The sequence below is a fragment of the Pithys albifrons genome, chromosome 7, assembly GCF_047495875.1.
Source record: "Pithys albifrons albifrons isolate INPA30051 chromosome 7, PitAlb_v1, whole genome shotgun sequence".
NCBI lineage: Eukaryota > Metazoa > Chordata > Aves > Passeriformes > Thamnophilidae > Pithys > Pithys albifrons.
The window spans coordinates 38,299,599-38,321,163 of NC_092464.1; the positions used below are offsets into that span (position 1 = coordinate 38,299,599).

General features: G+C 35.0%; 1 protein-coding gene across 2 annotated transcripts in view; it reads right to left on the reverse strand.

Annotated features, from left to right (window-relative positions):
• ZNF385D (zinc finger protein 385D) overlaps positions 1-21,565 on the reverse strand; it is a 407,938-nt gene that overhangs the window by 307,551 nt on the left and 78,822 nt on the right. For both annotated transcript variants that reach the window (XM_071561076.1, XM_071561077.1), the window contains exon 2: positions 19,940-20,218. In XM_071561076.1, the coding sequence (XP_071417177.1) occupies positions 19,940-20,218 (279 nt within the window). The remainder of the gene's footprint in view (positions 1-19,939; positions 20,219-21,565) is intronic.

The following is a 21,565-nucleotide window of genomic DNA, read 5'->3' on the forward strand; positions in this document are numbered from 1 at the left end:
AGAAGGTCATTAGATTCCTTTCTAATGAAGAGTAATGCTTGCCAGGAAGTATTAGCATATAGGTCATCAAAGGTTGTCTTTGGAGGGGCTTAACATTTTTGCTGCATAAGCCAAAGCTAGCCAAGACAGCATTTTCAGGCTGCTATCCGATGCTCCAAAAATGCATCTCCTGTTCTACAATCAGCCTTTCAAACAATATTTCAGCAATTCTTCTCTTCTCTATGTTCCACATAAAGAAAGGGAAAAAAAAAAACAACAACCAAAGAAAGACTTACTCTCTCCAGTTTTGTCATAGATTATTTGGCTTTAGATGACATGAAAACAGATGACTTTCTCCTCAAAGCAAAATAGTGCTAAATTTCAGACTATCAAGCTGCTTTTGATCCTTTCAAATGATAGGACTAGCAAGTAGAACTGTTAAGCACTTCACCTTTCAAAAAAAGCTAGACTTGTATTTCATTTTGATGTAGTCTGGCTGGTACCTTAATATAATACATTTGTAAATCCCCAAGAAATTCAGGCCAGGCTAGAAAAAGCACAAGTTACCATCTAATGCCAGCAACGCTGAAAAATCACATTTAGGAAAACAATCAACATTGCTTCAATGATAAAAGTTCCTAGCTTAGAAATGCCTAATTTGTTTGGAAAATTTTGGATTTGTAAAGCTACAACTCTAAGATTGACTTAGAATTAGTCTTACCCAGTGAGCACACTGAAGGTAGCAGAAGAAAAATGTATATTCTTATCTCAAGACCTTAAAAGTATCATATGCTTTAAAAAGAGTTTTTCTCCATATCCAAATGAATGGAAAATGAATCATTTCAAAGAAAACTACCAAAAGTCATTCTAGAATCGAAAGAGGGAAATATATTCTATTGCTCCAAACATCAACAGCGCCATTATTTTCAACCAACTGTTTTTAAAGTGGCCACTGATATTTCCTGCGTATCCTAAGTTTTATCAACATTAAATGAAGGTATCTCCTGCAGAACACAAGAGGGACTCATGTCAGGCAAAATATTTTTCCATGGGTTTATAATTGCAGGAAGAGTTTCCGATCATTAAAACTTATATATCTCTTAAGTTTGTACAGTCTTTTACTTAATTAGAAAGCTTTTATAATACCTAGATATACACAAACAGTAATCAAGGAGAAAGAATGCTGTATGACTGTTGAAGTCATGAGAATGCAACCGTATTTTTAAATCTTGCAAATAAATATATGCTGAGCCCAACTTTTACAGTAAATAATTTCTTTTATTTGCCAGAAGAACATACTTGCATATAAATAAACAAGGGAGCTTTACAGTAACACTAAAACTTCTGATAAGCTATTGCCAGAAATACCACTAAAATAGGCTGTGTAGATATTAAATTGCTGACATAAAATGTATGCTAAGTATTTATTTTTAAATCCAAATACCTCACTGGACTCTTTCAAAGGACTTTCTTAAAATTTTATGATTGACATTTTGTGATAGTCAACTATTACTAAAATAAGCAGAAAAGGAAGTGGTACTGTAAAATTAGATAGAAAGGAAGTAAATCAAAAAGTGTTTTGCTCAAACAGCTGTTACCAAATGCTTGTGGAAATACATACACTGAAGAGTGATATTAATAGCAACTGCAGATGGTTTTAAAATCCATCCATCCATTAGAGATAAATGGGCTACGTAAAAGTAACAATAAAAACAAACAGTAAAAAGACACTAGCAGCAGATAAGCTACTGCAACTCAGAAGATCCTCAGAGAACAGTCCCAAATGGCTGATGGAATCACAGCTCAGTGCCATGAACCTGATCATTTCTTGGCATGTATTCTTCAGCCTCTGATGGATTCAACTACATTTCAGAGAAATAAAATAATTTATGAGTTTGGCTGGTACTGAAATCTTCTCTAACTTTCAGTTCATAACCCTATCTTAGTATCCTATAAATTAAGCACACTAAGAAATGGTGTGGCTACAAATTTCCATTCTTCCCTCAGTGGAACTACATGTTATTTTTTGTTATGATCCATAACACAATGTATATAGCATAAAATAACATTTATGCTTTACGTTATTCTGATGTCCTAAGATGATTAAAATGCTTTAGCTTTTTCCAGCTAAAAAACATTTAGAAGTTTAGTTAGGGGTTTGTTCAGTTTGGGGATATGTGTTTGGTTTGATGGGATTGTTTATTTGTTTTTGTTTGATTGGACTTTCAACAAATTAATAAGAAAATCTCAAAGGAAAATTCACAGAAAATTAAATTTAAACAGATATACAAGTATTCTCACAAACCACTCTTGGGTCAGGGTTTGAGGAAAGAAACAGCTGACTATTCCATTTCCAATCCTAGAAATATATGAAAATAAGTACAGCTCTGTTGAGAATCTGATGACAGCAGGTCTGCTGAGAAGACAAAGTTTAATATATATTAGAAGCCAAAGAATCAGAAATTATTACCAGATGAACCTTATTAGAGAAAAAAAAATCCTTGAACAAAAATAAGGTTTGCAACATTGCTTTTCAAAATACAAAATGAAATATATGTTTGATTCTTGTCAGGGAGCTGTGGATAAAGAAAAAGAGTTACTACATTTTTTGATAACACTTAGACTGGTAAGTGAATTCCCTGTCAGATTTAGAGTATAAATGTCAAAAGAGGGCATGTCATGACAACTGGAACTTCAATCAGATATCCTTCATTCCAGTTTTGGTTGCCAGAAACTCACTGCAAGATTTTGAGCAAGTCAGGAATCATGCATATTTCATATTCCACACCTGCATTTGGGTTGGCTGAGAAGTCTTATTTAGATACTAAATTTCTCCATTGGTATTACAAGTAGGTGAAAATGCCTGCTGGACTATCAGATAATTTGCCAAATGAGAAGCTGATATAAACTATTTCTTACAGTAGCACAGAGTATGTGCAGTCCCAACTGCCACAGTGCTTTTGCACAAAAGCAGATGAATGAATTCTCCATAAGCAAACAACTTAAAAATTTAGCAAAGTTTTTAAACTTATTTTACTGTAATCATTGGTGTAATATCAAGACAGCAATAAATTCACAGTAATTAGTCATCAAAACAGGATTCATTTAAATGCAGCTATTAGCTGTTGGGAAAATTAATTAAGTTCAAATGCAAAATATTAAAGCTAATTGACAAACAGAAATGTTTGTTTCAATCTATAAGCTTTGCAATAAAAGACAAAAATCAGGTTTTGTGAACGTTTCAAATCCTGAAGACCATGGTTATATCCCACTTGCTTACATTTACTTTGCCAAAATGAAAAATAAAGGAAAGGCTGTAACATCCAGGGGACTAAGATACGAAGACTAAAGTCAGTAAGTTGCAAAGGAGAATCCTCTGAGCTTTAGTCCACCTATTTTTAAATGGGCCATTCATCAGCATAAACCTCTACGACTTGCAACTTAAATGCTAGTTCGAACAAGTTTCTTTCACAGACAATTTCTCTTCATTGGTATAGTCAATTCTATTAAGAAATATTAATGCTGAGAAGCACACAATTCATCAGTAACATACAGGAATCTACAACAAAAAAGAACTTGGTGTGATCAAAACTCACTGTTTTTGAAAAGAAGACATTGAACACTAATTTATTAAAGAACTGATTTTTAGATTTAGAAATCTACTACTAAAGTTACCCAACTTTTAAATAACTTTTTTTTTCAGGTTTTCTCTTTATTCGACTTTGAACATTTCTGTTGCTGGGGGTGTTTTTCAGTTTTAGCTATGAATCTGCAGCGTGAGGACAGGTTGTTGCATGCAGGCCAATGTAACAACTTCATGTTTAAATGATCTAATGAAGTAATACTTTCCTGGTTACAGAAACACTGTGCATTATTTTATAAGTGCTTGGCTTGGTAAGAAAACAGAGCTAGAAACCCCCAATATATAAATTCAGTGAGGCAGAAACAGATTTAGAATTGCTGGACAGAGGTTTGGTCCCTTAAGGAGTGAAAATAAATACATAAATAAAAAGCAAGTTTAAGACTCAACGCTATTCTTTTCCTAGCACCAGAGGGTTTGAAGTAAATTTGCTCAGGCAATCATTTATTAAATAGTTTAAGAACATTTAATTAGATCATATTATTATCTGTTCTTTAGGTTATGCATATCAAGCAATTAAGCCCAGCCTCAAGCTGGTACAAGTCAGCAACTCCTTTCCAATGCCCTTTTTGTGCTATCATGAGAGACCCGAGATACTGGTGCAAGTCTGTCACTTTGCTTCAAGGTACTCTTTGGCCTGAGCTCTTGAATCTGAAGGAGCTAAGTAGCATCTCACAAAATTTGACTTGATTGTTTTTCTTAATCTCCATAGATCCAGAAGTTTACTCATGCTATTAATGACAATTTCAGTTAGACTTTTCCAGCATCAGGAAAAATGGTCTAATTGAATATGCCAATTTAATAATTATCACAGTTTAATGAGCCCATTTATTTGTGCTTATAGATCCACATGAGACCAAGACACACAATTAAGAAAGAAATACATTTTTTTGTTTTCCTGAACCATTCATCACCACACCCTAGTAATAAAATTTTCAAAGGTAAAATTTCAAACTTTGTGCACATTTAACAAAAAACAATGAATGTTGTTCCAAATCTTTATAATACTAATACTTAAAGTATATATAATATTATAATCATGAAAGAAGAAATACATCTTGCTATTACTGACCAAAAGCTATTCAGTTATCTTTGATAAAATAGTACACTTATTATACTAAAACAGAAAATTGAATTAGTGCCAGAAAATACAGTGAACAGAAAGTGGAAGGATTTGTACTCTGGGGAAAGGCTCACAGAACACAGACAGAGAAGAGAAATAATGCAGAGAACAATACTGGAGAGGAAAATAGGATGGGGAAAAAACAAGAGAAGATAAAAAATATTTTAAAGTATTTATGTTCATTGGTAATACCATATTTTTTTCAGGATACATCTTAGCATAGTTTCCAAATTTGAGTTATTTTACATAGGCTGGAGATACAGAACAAAAGGTCTCCTCAGCATATTTTCTTTCAGTCTCCTTCACTTTCCCTCTCTAGTATGCTTTGAATAAAACTGAAACAAATTCTTTGATGTGCAGAGAGAAAATGCCAGGTCAAGACGCAGCTCCATTGTAACTACTTAAAAGAAGACTGTTTCTGTGTTTTCTTTTACAACATGATATTTATTTAATACTAAGTTTCTCTTGCGTAAATGGGCCATTCAGCATAATTACTGCAAAGCATCTACTAACTAATGGGAAAAAATGTTACTGACAGTTACTGTGTATTTACAAAACAATGAGAAGTTCTACAGAATCACAAACATCCTGAGTTGAAAGGGACCCATAGGGATCATCAAATCCAAATCTTAAGTGAATGGTCCATACAGGGATTGAACCTACAACCTTGGTGTTATTATCACCATGTTCTAACCATTACCATTTATATCCAAGATTCTGGACTACAAATTCTGTGAGGAACATGAAGAAAATTTCTGAGGGTATTTGATAAAATATCCAGAGTATGTTTCAAATTCTCACACCCCATTCAGCAGATAAGTTCAACTACTTTCCACTGTAAGATTGAAAATCTGATACGCTAATGTTCTCTTTAAAGCCAGAATAAATCCTTTATTGTGGATCCTTCCTGCCCTTCCCTCACCCCCAAATAATTGCTTTCTTACATGCTCTCTTCACCAAGAATAAACAGAGACTCAGCTTAAGATGAAATAGGAGCCAAATATGATTGGGCTTTAATCACTTTTTTTTAATTTTTTTTTTCCAGCTCATCCAGGGTTTCTGTGGTACAGCCCATTTGCAGTACATGAAAGCAGATAGCTGAAAACCCACACAGTTATTCCTGGATTTAAATACAGATTGGAAATGAATATCCTGTGGATAAATGTCTGTGAAAAACAGAAGAGAATAAGTGCTTGGGAGATTAAGAGATTTACTGTGACCTCTGTGAAAGCTGAACATTTAAAGGGCAGGAATTCTTAATTTTTCAATCATCAAATTTAAAGGGGCAGAGAATTATGCATTATCTCAGGAATTAATTAAAACCCTCTGCATGCATATGCATACATATACTTATTTTTATAAATCACGAGACATGTATTAGTAACAGATTTTGGGACTATTCTGATCAGCAAAATTAATATAAATGTTAGATTTCTTAATTTATTTAAATGGTACTTTGGCTAGTTTATAGAATCATTTCAGTCAGAAAAGACCTTAAGGATTACTAAGTCCAACAGTTCCCTGTAATTCTCAAGATCTCTTGGTGAACCGAGGGCAAATAATTCCTCCTTCTTACTAGAACAATACAGCCACAGTGAAAGAAACTTAAAATACAACTTGATTTTATAACTCTCCTCTTTTTCTTACTTCATCATTTTTACTACCTATTACTTGTGGGAAATCTAAGCCTAGACATGCTGAGGAACTGTTACGAAAAACCTGCCAGATGTTATAACCATCTTCTTGCCCTAGTCTTCCCTTTAAAAAAGGAAAATTGTAAGAACAGAGAAGGTCAAGTGTCCAAACAGCAAATATTTGTCACACACCAAAGGTTAAATATAATAGTCACATGCCTGTAGTTCTTGTTCTCCAAATAAAATCACACCACACACAGACAACACCATATTCTGAATCCATCTGCTGCATGATTAGCCCTGGCCATGCTTTGCTGCTTCTGAAATTATGAACATTCAGGAACAGTAATACACAAGCAAACCTCTGAAATGGAAATGTGACTACAAAATATTGCACAGTCCCCTATTTTGTTTGCGTGCTATGCATAAGATAGGGTATCCAGATCGAGGAGACTCAACATTCTCTATGACCAGAGTCACCAGCTTGCCTACCCTTCATCTGTCCCTGTTTTACATTGCTCCCTTTTAAACTGTGCCAAGGGCAATATTCTCATAAATATCTTTGCTACAGCAAAGCCCTAAGGATTCTAGCAGTGGGATTCATATAAAAAAATAAACACAATTACATTCTTATGCATTTGATCTCACCTCCCAAAGGCATTTAAAAAATCACAGATCAAGCCCCCAAGCATTTACTCAGAGAAAAACCCTTTCAGAATTCGGCAGTAGCTGCTTCAAACGCCAATGAACTGCCAGGTAAATTAAATATCCACCAGGGTTTTTTTCTAATTGCAAAAAGCCAAGGATGTTAGGATCTACTATACCTGTGAGAATATTAGATCTTATATGCTAACTTCTGAACAATGAAAACTTGTTACTTTGATCTTCACAAAAAAGAAAAGGTTTAAAAAAAAACCAAAACCAAATCTGCAAACTTCTGAGCAATTCAGTAAACAAGAAAATAGAGCTTACAACACTTTCAGTATTCACAGGGGGAGCAAGGAATGAAGGTGAAAGGGAGATTCTGTGGGAATAATTTCTTTGCAATTTAATTAGATAGTAATGTCTGAATAGCAAGGGTCACCAATAAAGAAAAACAAGGAGAAAAAATGATTGCATAGTACAAAGTGAACTTAGACCAAAAAAACCCATATAAACTTAATTTTTGATGTTACCAGTATTTTGTGCTATTCATAGTATTCCTCTAGAGTCTTGACATTTCTTCTGCCTTACACAGAGGTAAGGGTAACAGAATCTCCATCCTGAGGACTGCCAACATAACAAATATAATGTTACCATATGGTATTAAATAATTCCACACACATCATGATCTAATTAAACCACTTTTAGAAGAACAACTGATGACACTGAACACAAATACCCTATGGAACTTTTTTTACACTCTAAGATATTTTTTCTTCTAGAAGAGTACAAAGAATTAGGTATGTTTTATATTTTTAAGAGAAAATTTCCAAGACTCACCTAATATTCTGTGCAAGGAAACCTGGATACATCAGAGGAAATGTGTGATTCATTGCTCAGTACTTTAGCATTCAAATAGTATGTTAAATAAATATGGACAAATCCTTTTTGTGCTGAACCAGACAGAAAGGCTTTTTTTTGCATTGTATCATCTTGCTAGTACTTATATGGGGTAAAAAATATAATGCAGAAGTGTCTTTTCTTGAAACGTAGTTGCAGTCAATAAGAACTTTTTTTTTTTTAGGTTTGTAGCATGGAAACCTTATTTTGAAACACTCTACTACAAACAGCAGAAAATTCAACTTTCGCATAAATTCAAAAAGTTGACAAATGCCACAGTTTAACTTTTAAGTCTTTTACCTACTAAAAATCAAGCAGTTCTCAGATAAACATTTCACTTTAGTTTTTCTCAGATAAGGATTGCGAATTCTTTTTCTATAGTTCCTTGAAGAAGAAGGAGGAAGAAAGGAGAGGGTGGCAGGTCTGGAAAGAGCATGGGGTTTGTGCATATTTCTTTCACTTTGTCAGCTTGCAATGAAAGAAGATTTTAACTTCTGCTGGGTAATTTACACCAACTTGCTGGCATCTGGCAGAAGGAGCCCACCATCTGAGTAGGAAATGCATGCACCAGGCATTCAAATAAATGTGACATATGAGTTCTATGGAAAGTTATGCTAATTTCCTTAACGACTTCAAGATGGTCAGGAAGCAAAATACATCTTATGCTTTGTCAGGTTTTCAATTACTTCAACATGCAAGACAAACAGTTCCCTCCCTTATCCTGTAGTCATCCCCACAAGTTGTTAATTTATTCACTGTAGTAATTGTCTATATTTGCTTTTACCTCTGCAAGTTAATCCCATCCTATAAAAATTGATTTTCAAGTCTGATTTTCCCACCAAATCCTGAAAAAGCACTGACCTAGCCCCATCAGAATCCTACTATCTCCTCATTAGCCTGTGTCCTCATGCCCCAGCACTGAACCCCTTTCATCCTGCATAAATGGGAAGTTTGTTCAAAGGTTTGTTCCACTGTTCACGGGGGGTTATAAAGGACACTGTTGTACGAGAGAGAGCACTTCTCCACGGGAACCAAAACCTTCTAAAGTTTTCCATGAGATTAAACAGTATGAGTCTAACCTCACATATTGTTACAGGAATATAGTCTAGTAGGAAGCTGCTGTTGGCCTGATTACTGTCCTCGGTATGTGTAATATGCTGCCTTTTCCATAGGGCTTCTTTGGGTCACAATGGGTGGTTTTCAACCTTACACAATGTCAAGAGAAAAGGAGCCTTAGGCACCTCATTTTGTACACAAAATAAACAATCTGAGAACATTTCAAAATCCTGCTGAGCTCTGTGTACATATTTCTGTCAGCTTTGCTCTCAAAATGTTGTGAAATGCATTATTATTAAAGGAATACAAAGGATAAAGCAGATACCATTTATTTTTTCTTGCCTTGCCTTTCTGAAGAAACTGTTGTATAAACTTGCTAGTTCTGCCATTTTGTGTTTGCACATGATGCTTCAGCCAGCATGTTTTAATGGCATAACATCTATAGCAGGTGAACTGCAGAGCATGGAGAGTTCTGTCAGAACACATTAACCCAGAATCCTTTGGATATCCACAAGGAGTAAGTCAGGGTGACAAGTCGCTTTCTGGGTAACTTTTGAGGATTGGCTAAGCTTGATTACTTAAGCTTTCTGTGATGAGACTTCAGAAAACATGCACAGTTAGCAAATGAAAAAAGAAAAAAAACAATATTATGAAGTTCATTCTCCAAAGAAATGAAAGAGTAGCTCTATATAGAAATTCCTACTTGTACCAAAATACACCAGGGATATCTTAATTGCATAGAATAGTAATTATACCTCTCCCTATTCCCAGTGGAAAAAGGAAATTCTTACATATAGGCATGATGATTCATTAACCCTATCAACAACTGATATAATCCTAGAGATCTGTCAAAGTAATAACACCTGTTCTTTCTGAGTGTTGGTTTACATGTCTGCAAGACTTTCTTACATTTCAAGACCTTACATTACACTGTGAAAGACTAGGTTCTCTGGACTATTAAATTTTCAGCAGGCTTGAATAAAACTGAATTAGAAGTGCAATTCAGCTTTCCAGAGCCATTTGTTCGCTTGAAATTACCATGAATGTGACTTCTGATTTGACAAAATAAATGCAAGCTGTTTGGAGGATTCCTTTAAATAATAAAGTACTGCAGCTCTTTAGGGAGAAAGAAAAAAAAAGAACCACAATTTTCCAAGATTAAAAGCTAACTCACTGCTGACTACCATAAGGACTCTGGGCTAATCAGCAGATGGTGCACAAGTGCACTCCCTACTAAGCACAGCATTGGAATTTTCTTCCAAACTAGCCAAGAGCTAACAAATTTCTGAGCAGACTAAGAGTAAACTGCCTTTTTTGTGTGTATGTATATGTGTGTATGAATGCTTTGTCAGATTTCCAATTGCTTCAACATGCAAGACAAATCACTGTAGTCAGAAGCACACACATGCCAATTTAACCTGACCCTCTAGTATTCTTACTAATGTAGTCCATGGATTTGGTGGGATGGGCTGTATGCTGTATCAAAGGAATCACAAAAGCAGCATACTTTTTTCCCTTAGAACAGATTTACAGGCATATAACAGATTAAACTAACCTAAACTACAAATTTTAGCCTACAGCTTAAGACAAAGGCATTTACAGAACACATTCAAAAAACAGTGATAAAATTAAGAGAGTCATCTATTGAAATAAATTCTTCTGGCTTGCAAAAAAAGCATGGTGTTGGTAATATCAAAATGATTCTTTCTTGAATAGTACTGAAACTTCTATGACAGCAATATGCTTATTTAAATGTTCTTTCTTTAGCTATAACACTTCAATTCTGAATAGTACATTTTTTTAAAGCTTGGAAGTTCCAGGATCTTTTCTCTGGCTTTCCTAAGCATATTTCATCTGTTTGTGACAAGGGTCATGGACATCAAAAGGGTCAGTGATAAAACTAAATACAATACAGTGAATTACTATGGCAATGTTTTATTCTTAAACATTTCAAAATTTTAAACATGATGAATACTCTGATGAGTGATACTTTTGATACCAGATTTCCTTGATGATTCTAAGCAGAAAAGTGTGTTTCCCTCAACATAAAGTAGTTTTTAACTAATCATAATTTAATGTAATGATGAGACATCATCAGTGAGAGAATAAAACACCACACAAAACAAACAAAAAGACCCCAAACAAATTCATTATCACTTACTGGACAATTTTTTATGGAGCTGTTTGATCACTCCAGTGATCGTGACAGTCTATTGTTGAAATCTTCAATGGTTTACATTAAAAGTTAATTTAAGAAAAAAAGGTTGAATGGCTACTAATACCAACCCATCATGAAAATTAAGTCTATCTTAATTCATCATTGAATAACACGGTGTCTGTTCTTTACTGCATCCGGCAGCACGATTTTCCCTCTGTCATCACTAATGACAGAAATAAAGGTCTAAGAACAATCCATGCACGCTACTAGCTTTGTTCCTAGATTTCTTGTTTTAGAGGGCAAGAATTTTATTTTTCCAGTCTTTGACTAGATAAACTCTAACATGGATCAACAGCAACGATGACTATATGCTACAGGCAATTTGCTAAAAAAAAAAAAGATACTAAAAAAGGCTTGAACACTTTGTTTTACATCTCAGAACCTTTCAAAGAATATAGATTTTACTGTATTTGCTTTGCTTCTGTCAAATAACATCAGGACACTGACATTCATAGTGAAATTGTCTTGACTTTTTTTTTTTTTAAACACACAGCTATGAAGAAAAACCCAAGCCATTGGCTGAATATAACTTGGCTCTTTGTTGATGTAAATTAGGCAAATAGGCCCCTGAATCTTTAAAACTGATTTTTCCCAGTGCATTTTCTAAAGAAGATTAAAATAATTCAGGTGAAAATGTATCTCAATGTCTTACTCAAAGTAGAACTAATTTCAAGGCTAGATCAGGTTGAGTTCACCATTTCTGAATAATCTTCAACAAAACTACTAACCAGCTGCACTCAAAATACCAAAGTGAGTACTTTTTACATTTCCTGTTTTACTTTCATTGTACTTCACTATGAATGAAATTGCTTAAAGCTCACAAAATGTTTGATCATAACATTATTTTTCACTAACTTTCCTTTTCTATCTATAACATTATAGAATCCAACACAGAGGGAGACTACATCTTGAATCTTGGTTTTGGTTCTAGCCTAACAGTCCTTATGCTGCTGAAGCCTGTGAAAAGAAACATTGAATATTGCTTTTATAATCAAAATGCTGTTACATTCATATAATAAATTATACCATCTCCATTAGGGAGGCTTGCATTTAAAGACATATTACCCTAACATGAGGTTTCTAGAGAAGTATTTTAAAAATATGAATTTCAATTACAGGACAAATTACTAGTTTAGCAAGTGAGCTGCTTTGCTCACAAATAGTGTATCTTCCCAGCCCTCTAATTTAATATCTATGGAAAAAATGGAGGAAAATCTCGATTATGTATGTATATCTACAATGCTGTGTGTATGGGAACTCCAGCCAGGCTAACCTATAAGCATTAATGTGAGAAATAAAGGAAAGACATTTATACAAATTAACTCGCTCCCACAGCACACTCACTCCATGACTTATACTGAACCAGCATAACCATGTGCTATCATTAATTAGTTTCCTCAACAGATTGAGGAACTTGCCTCCTTCTCTTGAAATCAACAAGAATTTGTAATTAACTTCATTAGAGCTGGTCTTAAAACTAATCTTGAGATAGCCTTCCCCTACTGAGAAACATGTTAAAGGATTAAAAAAAAAACTAATGATTTCAGTGACATGGCTATGAAAAAGAGTGTATTTTGAATCTGAGGAATTAAAAGCCATAAATAAGAAAAAGTCAGCATTAGTGAAATTTGTCTAACATTTGATATTTCCTTTTTTTATCTTCTATTCAGATATAGCTCCGCAATTCTGCTTGAATTCTGTCATACCCTAAAAATGAAAAAATAATGCTACAGGAGAGATACAAAACTATCATTTTACAACCTCATTGAGGATGACAGAACTATGTTTGAAGTAAGACAACAACTGAAAATGGGAAAAGCTAGCTCTTAGGAAATTAATACCAGGAAATGTTGATCAACTTTGTGCGTTGTCATGACTCACAGAAGATTTGTTGCCTACCAGATGCCAGTGCAGGAAAAAAACTGCCATCATGTTAAAAGAAGACAAGTTACTGAGAAGGTCTGGAAGGAAGCCATGGTCATCATAATCTATATTGGACCTAGTGATATAAGCAGAACTAAATGGAGAGCCTGCAAAACAGGTTTCAACAGTTTATTAGCTGTACATACAAGATCAAATGCCAGTGTTCTCAGAAATGAGACTGGTGCCACACTCAGGGAGAAGCAAAGAATGGCAGACCAGCACCTCACAGAGTTCAGAAACAACACAGGTGGACACATATTGCTCCCAAAGTAACTGAACTTTATCCAGCTAATTTAGCATTGATTATCAATACTCCTGCTGCAGATAGAACACAAAGACATCATTTGTATAAAACATTAATAACTTTTAAATGGAGACACAAACCAGTTCAGACAAATAGTGTGTATGGTAGGTTCTAGCCAGGGTGGGGGTGGAAGTTATTATAAAGAGGCTATGTTGTTGCTAAGCACAAGTGCAAAGAGAATCATGACAGTTAGCTTTCCTACTTGTCACAAGAATATTTTAGCACAGATTTGAGGACTAAAAGGGCAGTTATTTTTTCAGCATGGAAGAAAGCATTGCATGCCGAGGAGCAACAAAATGTTTTGAAAACTTGATGTCATAAAAGTCTAAAAATGACAAGCCAACCATCACAGAACAACGATTGGAACATGCAGAGTAAGAACTATGAGCATCGAAGATTAAATGCAGAAAGGAGGCACACAGTGAAAGACTTACACCTCTAATCTGCATAAAATAGCAGCCTTTGTGTGCTGTCTAAGACACCTCTAAGTATATCATCTCCACTGTCTCAACTCTCAGAAACTCTGTCCAGGTTTGCTAAAAGGTAGCAAAATAAGGGCCCACTTCTAAACTTGTTCCAGCTGTGTGACACTGTGGAATTTTTCATGGACCAACATCCATGTCCTTTGGATGAAAACAATTTATGAATCATCTTGCTTCAAGACGGTATCAAAAAGAGGGCACTCCATTTAGCTGGGAGTATAAAAAGAGAATCTGTGCAGTCTTATATTCAGGGAGAAGACTGAATTATTTTTAACTTTTTCAATCTGAAGTTAGAGGCTTGCTTGGTTTAAACAGTTTGATTCATAATAAGCTGCCACAACACATTTTATTCAGTTGTGACGTAAGACTGTACAAAAAAAGGAGACCAAAACCATACCTCAGTAAAAGATATAGGCACATTCTTAAGTGCATTTGATGAACAAGAAGGAACTTCAAAAACATTGTAAGCATATTTAGACATAAATTTCTACTCATACAGTTCTCTAGGGGGTTTTTGTGTTTTTTCTTAATTCCATCATGCTACTCTGTGGACAATTAACAGGCACACTACATGAAAACTTGTTTAACTGCTATGGATTTCTCTCCCCAAATCCAAAGAATGTTGTGGAAATTGCTAAAGTATCTTTTATCTACGTGACTGCACATCATTTTTTAAGTCACTCCATGTGCAATCAAACTTTCTCCACAGCTTTCCCATAACTTGTTAGAATGCCACACTTTACCTATGATTGGTCTATATTAAAATTTAGTAATGCTCATTTTTATTTATTTGTAATAGCAGAAAGCTAACTAAAGCAAGCCTACATGATTTTTTTCCATACATGTAAAGAGTTTGTGCACAGTTACCACCCATTCATCCTTTTTGTATACTCACAAAGCTAAGTGGATCTACTGTGCTTATTAGAGGAAATATCAATGTCATGCACCTGGCTCATGTGAACTGGTTCTTTCTTGAGCTTTCTTTCAGTCACCTTCTGATAAAACTTTGTGCTGAATTATGATGTTCTATATGGTGATATTACCTTTCTGAATATTAAAAAAAAAAATCTCTGCAAACACAAGTGGTGCTTTAACAGTGCATCTTGTTGCAAAAGTGCTATTGAAAGCAAAAACTGCTAATAGTTGACTAATTGGAATAGGAATAGGATGAAAACAGGTAAGTGCTTAGGAATAAGGAGGAAGATTTACATCTAAAAGCACTAGAAGTATGACACACTGCCCTCAGCCAGTCCTGCTTGTTCAGAGACCTCCAGCTTTGACATTTGGGAGGTATTACAGAATACCCAAAATGAACATGCTGTGCTGTGCTGCTTTACAAGATACAGGTAACTATGACCCACAAACCTGAGGCTTAAATCCAGAGCATAACGTGCACCAGATTTACTGTTAACTGGCCAAGAGGACCTCCATTAGAACATGACATTAAGGGGAAAAAAAAGTTTGCAAGAGACATGACATCCAGGGACATCTCAAGCTGATATGACAATTCTTAATTCCCAGGAAATTAATGGATAATCCCCACTTCTGAAGGAAAATACACTTTTTCTGAAGACTTTCTCCATTCCCTAATGTTCCATCCAATCCTCTTCCTCTGAAAGGAGGGCTAACGCAATGAAAAGAGCAGGTGACACCATTTCCCTGAAAGTCATAGCATGGTAGTTTACTACCCAAGAGTGTTACTACCCCAAAGCCGTGACTTTTCATGATCTATAAACATGATAGCAGAGGTGTAAACTGTAGCAGTAGCACAGAGTCAGAAAAGAATCAGCAACAACAAAATGCAAGGAAGGAGACTCTGCAAATGGTTTAGGTGAATCATCTCGATTTCTCACCTGCAGAACAGCAAAAATGCAGGATTTAGATATGAAAGAAAAGTCATAAAAGCTTAAGTATTTTCTCTGACCAGTGTGCAAAAAATTTACTGCCCAGATATTATGAAAATTGCCATTTCAAGAAGTTTTTTGTGGGAAACTATGTTCAACCACTGAATGAGGTTGAAAAAAAAAGAATAAAATGTGGGAAATAAATTTTGCTAGTATTTTAGTGCATATTGCAGCATAACTAAAACAAATAAATTGTTGTTCATTCTTCAGTAGTATCTTGTGCTGAATTAGGAGATTTGCTTTTTGCAATCAGCAAGGAGGAAAAAAAACCCTAATACTTTTTGAATCTTTTTCCCATGCAATCAATGTCTGTTCACAGTACAAAAAATTTTTACTTCAATGAAGTCACACTGAACAAAAAGTTGTAGACAAACTTACTAAACTGGATAGTCTTTTGTCTAAGTTAAGAATTCAGAGCTAGATAAAGAAACTACCACCAAATGCCTCACTGGCTCCTGTGTTTCAAAAGAATAATGGTTCATAAAACAACTTTTAAAGTGAAAGGAGTGCTATGAATTTCATGACATTGCTCCTCTCCTTCGCCATTTTCCCTCTTGTTATCTAATGTATTGTAGATAGCATTGCATAAGAAAGCAGTTTTAGGTTTTGTCCTAACCATGCCTTGTTCACACAGGACAATTCAGCAACTTACATAAAAGGAAGAAAAGGAGAAGTTCTGGTTTACATAAAATTTTAGGAATTCCAGCTTTCTCATTGGTGCTGCTACACATTTCCATCCACAGTTATTTTTCCATTCTATCAGCAGGAGCATGAGTTTTGCTGCTACTGGTCAGAATAAATGATTTCCCACAAGAGGTCACCTCTTTCCACAGTGTCCAGGCTGCTTATAAAAAAAGTGTGCAATGTCAGCAGCCCAGATAAAAACTGCATTTTCTCCTCTGTTAATCTCAAAACATACTCAAAATCTCCACTGATTTCCTTGTCACCTTACTGCACGCATGAGAGCGGAAAGTAAAAAAAAAAAAACAAAACAAAATACCAAAACATCAGTAAGAAGAATGTACTATAAGGTGTAATGAAGGAAGTGTGAAAAGTCTTTTTAAGTGACATAAAAGGCAATTATTAGGAGGAAGGGACATGGAAAATTGTGTTACTCCAAAGCACATACAGTTCAGTAACAGAAGTGCTGATGTCTCACTATGTCTTTTTCAGTCATCACAAATCACTGTACCAAGTAACAACACAAGAAACATTGAGTTCACACCACTTTGGTGACTGCAATATGCAGGTCTGAGGCTGCTCAGCCACAGGAAAGAACCACGTGAGTATTGTACAGTAAAGCTGCCAAGCACACAGAGAAGCAACGGGCAAAACTTCTTAAAGTATATCTAGTAAGTTATTCAAATTCAGTCCTAATACCAACAGAGCAGCAAAGAAGCATTGCTTTTAACCCCACAATGCACATTATTTATTGATTGCATATTTGCAGATGTTAGCAGGCTTAGTGCATAAGCAACTTATCTTCTGAAATTACGCAAATATATTCAAGCATAGTAAATGGTCTCTTATTCACGTCCAGCAGAAAAAAGCTACTTCACACAGTTGGAAAATGATGATTGTAGCATGACAGCTCTAATTACACAGTCAAAAGCTGATACAGCTGAACCTTAACTCTCTCATTGCAGATTATTTTGGAACAAGGCATGGGCTTTCGTTTCATATGAATCACTCCTCCATTTCTATTACCCCCTTGTGATACAGAACACACAAACTGCCCTGCTTTGTGGGAGATTAAACAAAATAGGAAGTCACAACTCCAATACTTTTCCCAATCTTTCCACATGTTAGTTCCAAGCAAGCACACATTTCAAAGGCATATGACTCGAGTACAGTCTATGGAACACTGTATTTGGAAATGGAGTTTTCTTCTGCATAGTGGAGACACTTCACTCATATGACATGAAATATAATGAATAACTATGATGACAAAACCTTAGAAGAAAATCTCATAAAGCAGAACCTTTACATAGTTTAAATTAACAGTTGAATTAATCTCAGGAATGATTATGTCATTAACCTGGACAGTGAAGATATCAGCTATTTTCTGTGATGATCAGACTTCTACACGAGAAATACCATTCTCATAAAGCATCCTACTGACATACATTGAATAAGCAGTACTGTGCATGTTTATCAGTTACATCAATGACCTTCAAAAAGCATCATTTGCATGCCCATAATAAACTGAAATGGTCGCCATAATTTTTTTAGTCATGGTCATATGTTACTGGAGCTCACTAGGGTCTCATCAGCAAAACAACCATTACATAAGTTATGACAAAACGTATGGTGAAAGGACTGTCAGGTTCTGATTTGTACTTAACTTAGAAAAGGGATCTCAAACAGGGTCTCTGTTCAAAATGCAGGGAACATGGTTACTTAAACATTCAATTCTAATTCAGCTCTAACGCTGAACAAGAAATATTTAATAATGGTCTCGCATTTATAACATTGTCTTTAAAAGAACTGAACTTGGTGACATGGGAAAAATCACTTCCTTATGCTCCACCCTACATTATCATCTCAGTGGAGAGCTACTTTTGATGATACTCACAGATCTGCCACGTTTGAAAATTTTCAGGTTTCAGAGCTAGATAGTCAATCAGCTATTTTCTGACCACAAATGGATGAAGCTACACATGACATAGAGATACTTTTAAGGAGGAAATAAGAAATATGCGGCTATACTGCTAGTTTGAGCTGAAGCATACTTGAAGCTCTTTGATACTAATTTCAGCATTGCTTAATTACTAATTCTTTCATTATCATGGATTAAAGTAGAAAAATGAACTGCAGAAAAACACTTTCTATCATTAGCAAAATTGTTGTGCTAATAATAATGATAACACAATTTCTCCTTAACCAAAGCTAGCAATAACATTAGATTGTGTTTATTTGGTTTTATAAAGAATGCATTTGTGGATAACCATATTGCACCTTTAATCAATTAGGAAATCGATCTTTCTTTATGGATTTCCACAGCTCCTACTAATGGTAGTAGTATTTTTCCTGAACACTGAACAATGTCAAACACTATAGACCTGCTACTGAAAGACAAAATGAATTGTATGGTTCAGTGTTATGGTTTGTTTTATGGTTTTATTTTATGGAAATGAGCAAAACCTCATACACAGAATAGCACTCACATCCAACATATTTCAGCAACATAGGTTATTCTCCACTCTTAAAGCCAGGACAAAGCACAGATTATTAAAATACTAATATGGTGTTTTATCTAAGGATTATTATTTTGCGTATCCTTCTGCAGGTGGAGCAGGAAGTAACTCATAGCACAAAATCAGGCAATATGTGTGATCTGGAGAAAGAAAGTCCTTAAGTCCTAAGTACGTCATAGGAAGAGAATAATTTCTCTGACATGGTGCACAGAAACAAATAGAACAAAGCAGTACATTCTACACATGGTACAGAAAAGTAGGTTATGAAATTGAGAAAATTATAACATAGTAATTTGCTTTTTCTTGTTAGAGACCATCATTTGCCGCTACTGTCTAATCTGGTTTTGTACACAAAACTACAAATATGTTTTAATTTGAGGTGCACAATTCACTCTGATGACAGGAAAATACATCACCTACTACAAAATGCCCAGAGATGTCAATGAAATCCTTTAAAATCAAAATAAGCTTTGTTCCATCTCTGTTTGACCTCAGCCATGATCTTTAAATAAACTTATGACAGCTATGGGTTGAACCCTGATTAAGCAAACTAAAGTGAAATGAGTTTGGGAATGCATTTGTTTCAATTATTTCACAACCACCATACAGTCATTAAAAGCAAACACAACCCTAATAAGTATAACCTTTCTAATAGACTGTGAAATTTGGAATACCACTGATTATGCTGAAAACCATCAAAATGCAAATGCAATGAGAAAGAATCTGAGTCAACATTATCAAGTAAACAAACTATAAAATGAAAATCTTATGCCCAGGATGACTTCAAGCACTCTGAAGTCACTAAAAATCTTTGCCTTAACTTCAAAGAATTTGTTATCTGAATAAAAAAAAAAACCTCATATATATTGACATTAGTGGACATTGCTCCAATTCTCAGATCCAACCATGGCAAAGGCATATTTGTTATAACACTTACCATTATCACTTTTGAGATTTCCATTGCTTAGCTGTTTTAACCTCTTCTGATGGGACTTGCCATTGTAGTGGATTTGTGCCTGAGCAGCAGAGTTCAGCTGAATGTTACAAACATTACACAAAGTGAAATTGGTGTGTTTCTTTTCTCTCTCCTTCTTCTCTTCAGTGCCATCAGGTGCTAATTCTTTCTCACCTTCCCTGTCTGGAGTTGACGTGAAATCTGAATTGTATGACTGGTTATCAACTGGTAAATCTGGGCTCCAGGGCTTCTTCATATTTTCTGGAGTGGGAAAAGACATAAGAGAGAAAATTGATGAGTAATACAATATAATGCACGCAAGATAGCAAACCACTAAAAGGCAGAAAATATTTTTTTTGCATTTTATATTTTAACATTTTATTTCCACTCACGTGTTTTGCTTTCTGTTCATGTTTTTTAGTTCTGCTGTGTAACTGGAGTAACTTCACAAGCAAGTTCCCAAAGCTGAGCCCATCAGACATGGGTGTGGCACCTCTGTGATACCTCATTTAAGAAAGGCTATAAAACACTGTGAGCAGCTGAAAAAGTGTGACAGAAACAGCCCTGCAGTCAGTGGAAAAAAGGGGGGAGGAGGTACACTTAACAAAAGAAAAAATAACCTTGACCCCATCCTTGAGTTTATTAAGTATTTCAGAACCCAAGTCATCCCCTCTCCACTTCCTGTGAATGCTTTCAAGTGCAAGTCTAATAATTTAAAATAGCTCAAAGACAAAAAAAAATGTTCTGTAAGTTTCTTATCTTAGTCTCCTAGGATTATAATTGAAGGATAGTTACCTTAGATTCAGCTAATACCAGACAGGAGTAACTACAGAAATGATAAGATAATCCCATCTGCAGAAATTCAAGTGAAACCAGTGCAAACATGAGCTTCTGCAATTAAAAGTGACCGGAAATGGCACAGGTGAAGAAATGCTCTGCACATTGCAAACCTAATTTACTATTCAAGGAGTGCAAACTGTTATACCAACTTAGCATTTTGATGAGACCTTTCTATACCATATAAATTTTTAAAATGCTTGTTCACGCAGACTTAGTGAATAAATGAAGGTCTAGACAAAGAATCTAATCTATATTTTGAGTGACAAAATTACTACAACCTTAAATAGTATGATCCTATTTTGTGTTTAACTGGCAAATCGGTCAACCCAGAGACAAAAAGGATTATTAAAGCAACACAAGAAATGCCAGATCCAGACAAGGTTCAGTATCTAAAACCAAGTCTAAACAAGTTGGGTCTGATTACACCAAAAGACTACAAATCATTCTTCTGATAGTTTCAAGTATTTCAAATTTCATTAGTTAAACTTTTTTGCCAGACCTTCCAATGACTTAAAGACATTTACTGCTTTCAAATTGAATCATAAAGGCAAAATTATCTAAAGTGCAAATCTAAAATCTATCAATGCTCAAATCGGTTTCAATCTCAATTTTCAGATGTTTGCTATCTAATTAACATTGTGCTCTTTTATGGGCTAACTAAAACCCATTTAATTTAAGAAAGTACAGACCCAAGTCTGAGAGGAACTCTTCACTTGCTGTAGATTAAAACCTCACTGCACTAGTTCTAACAGTATTATTTCAGCTTTT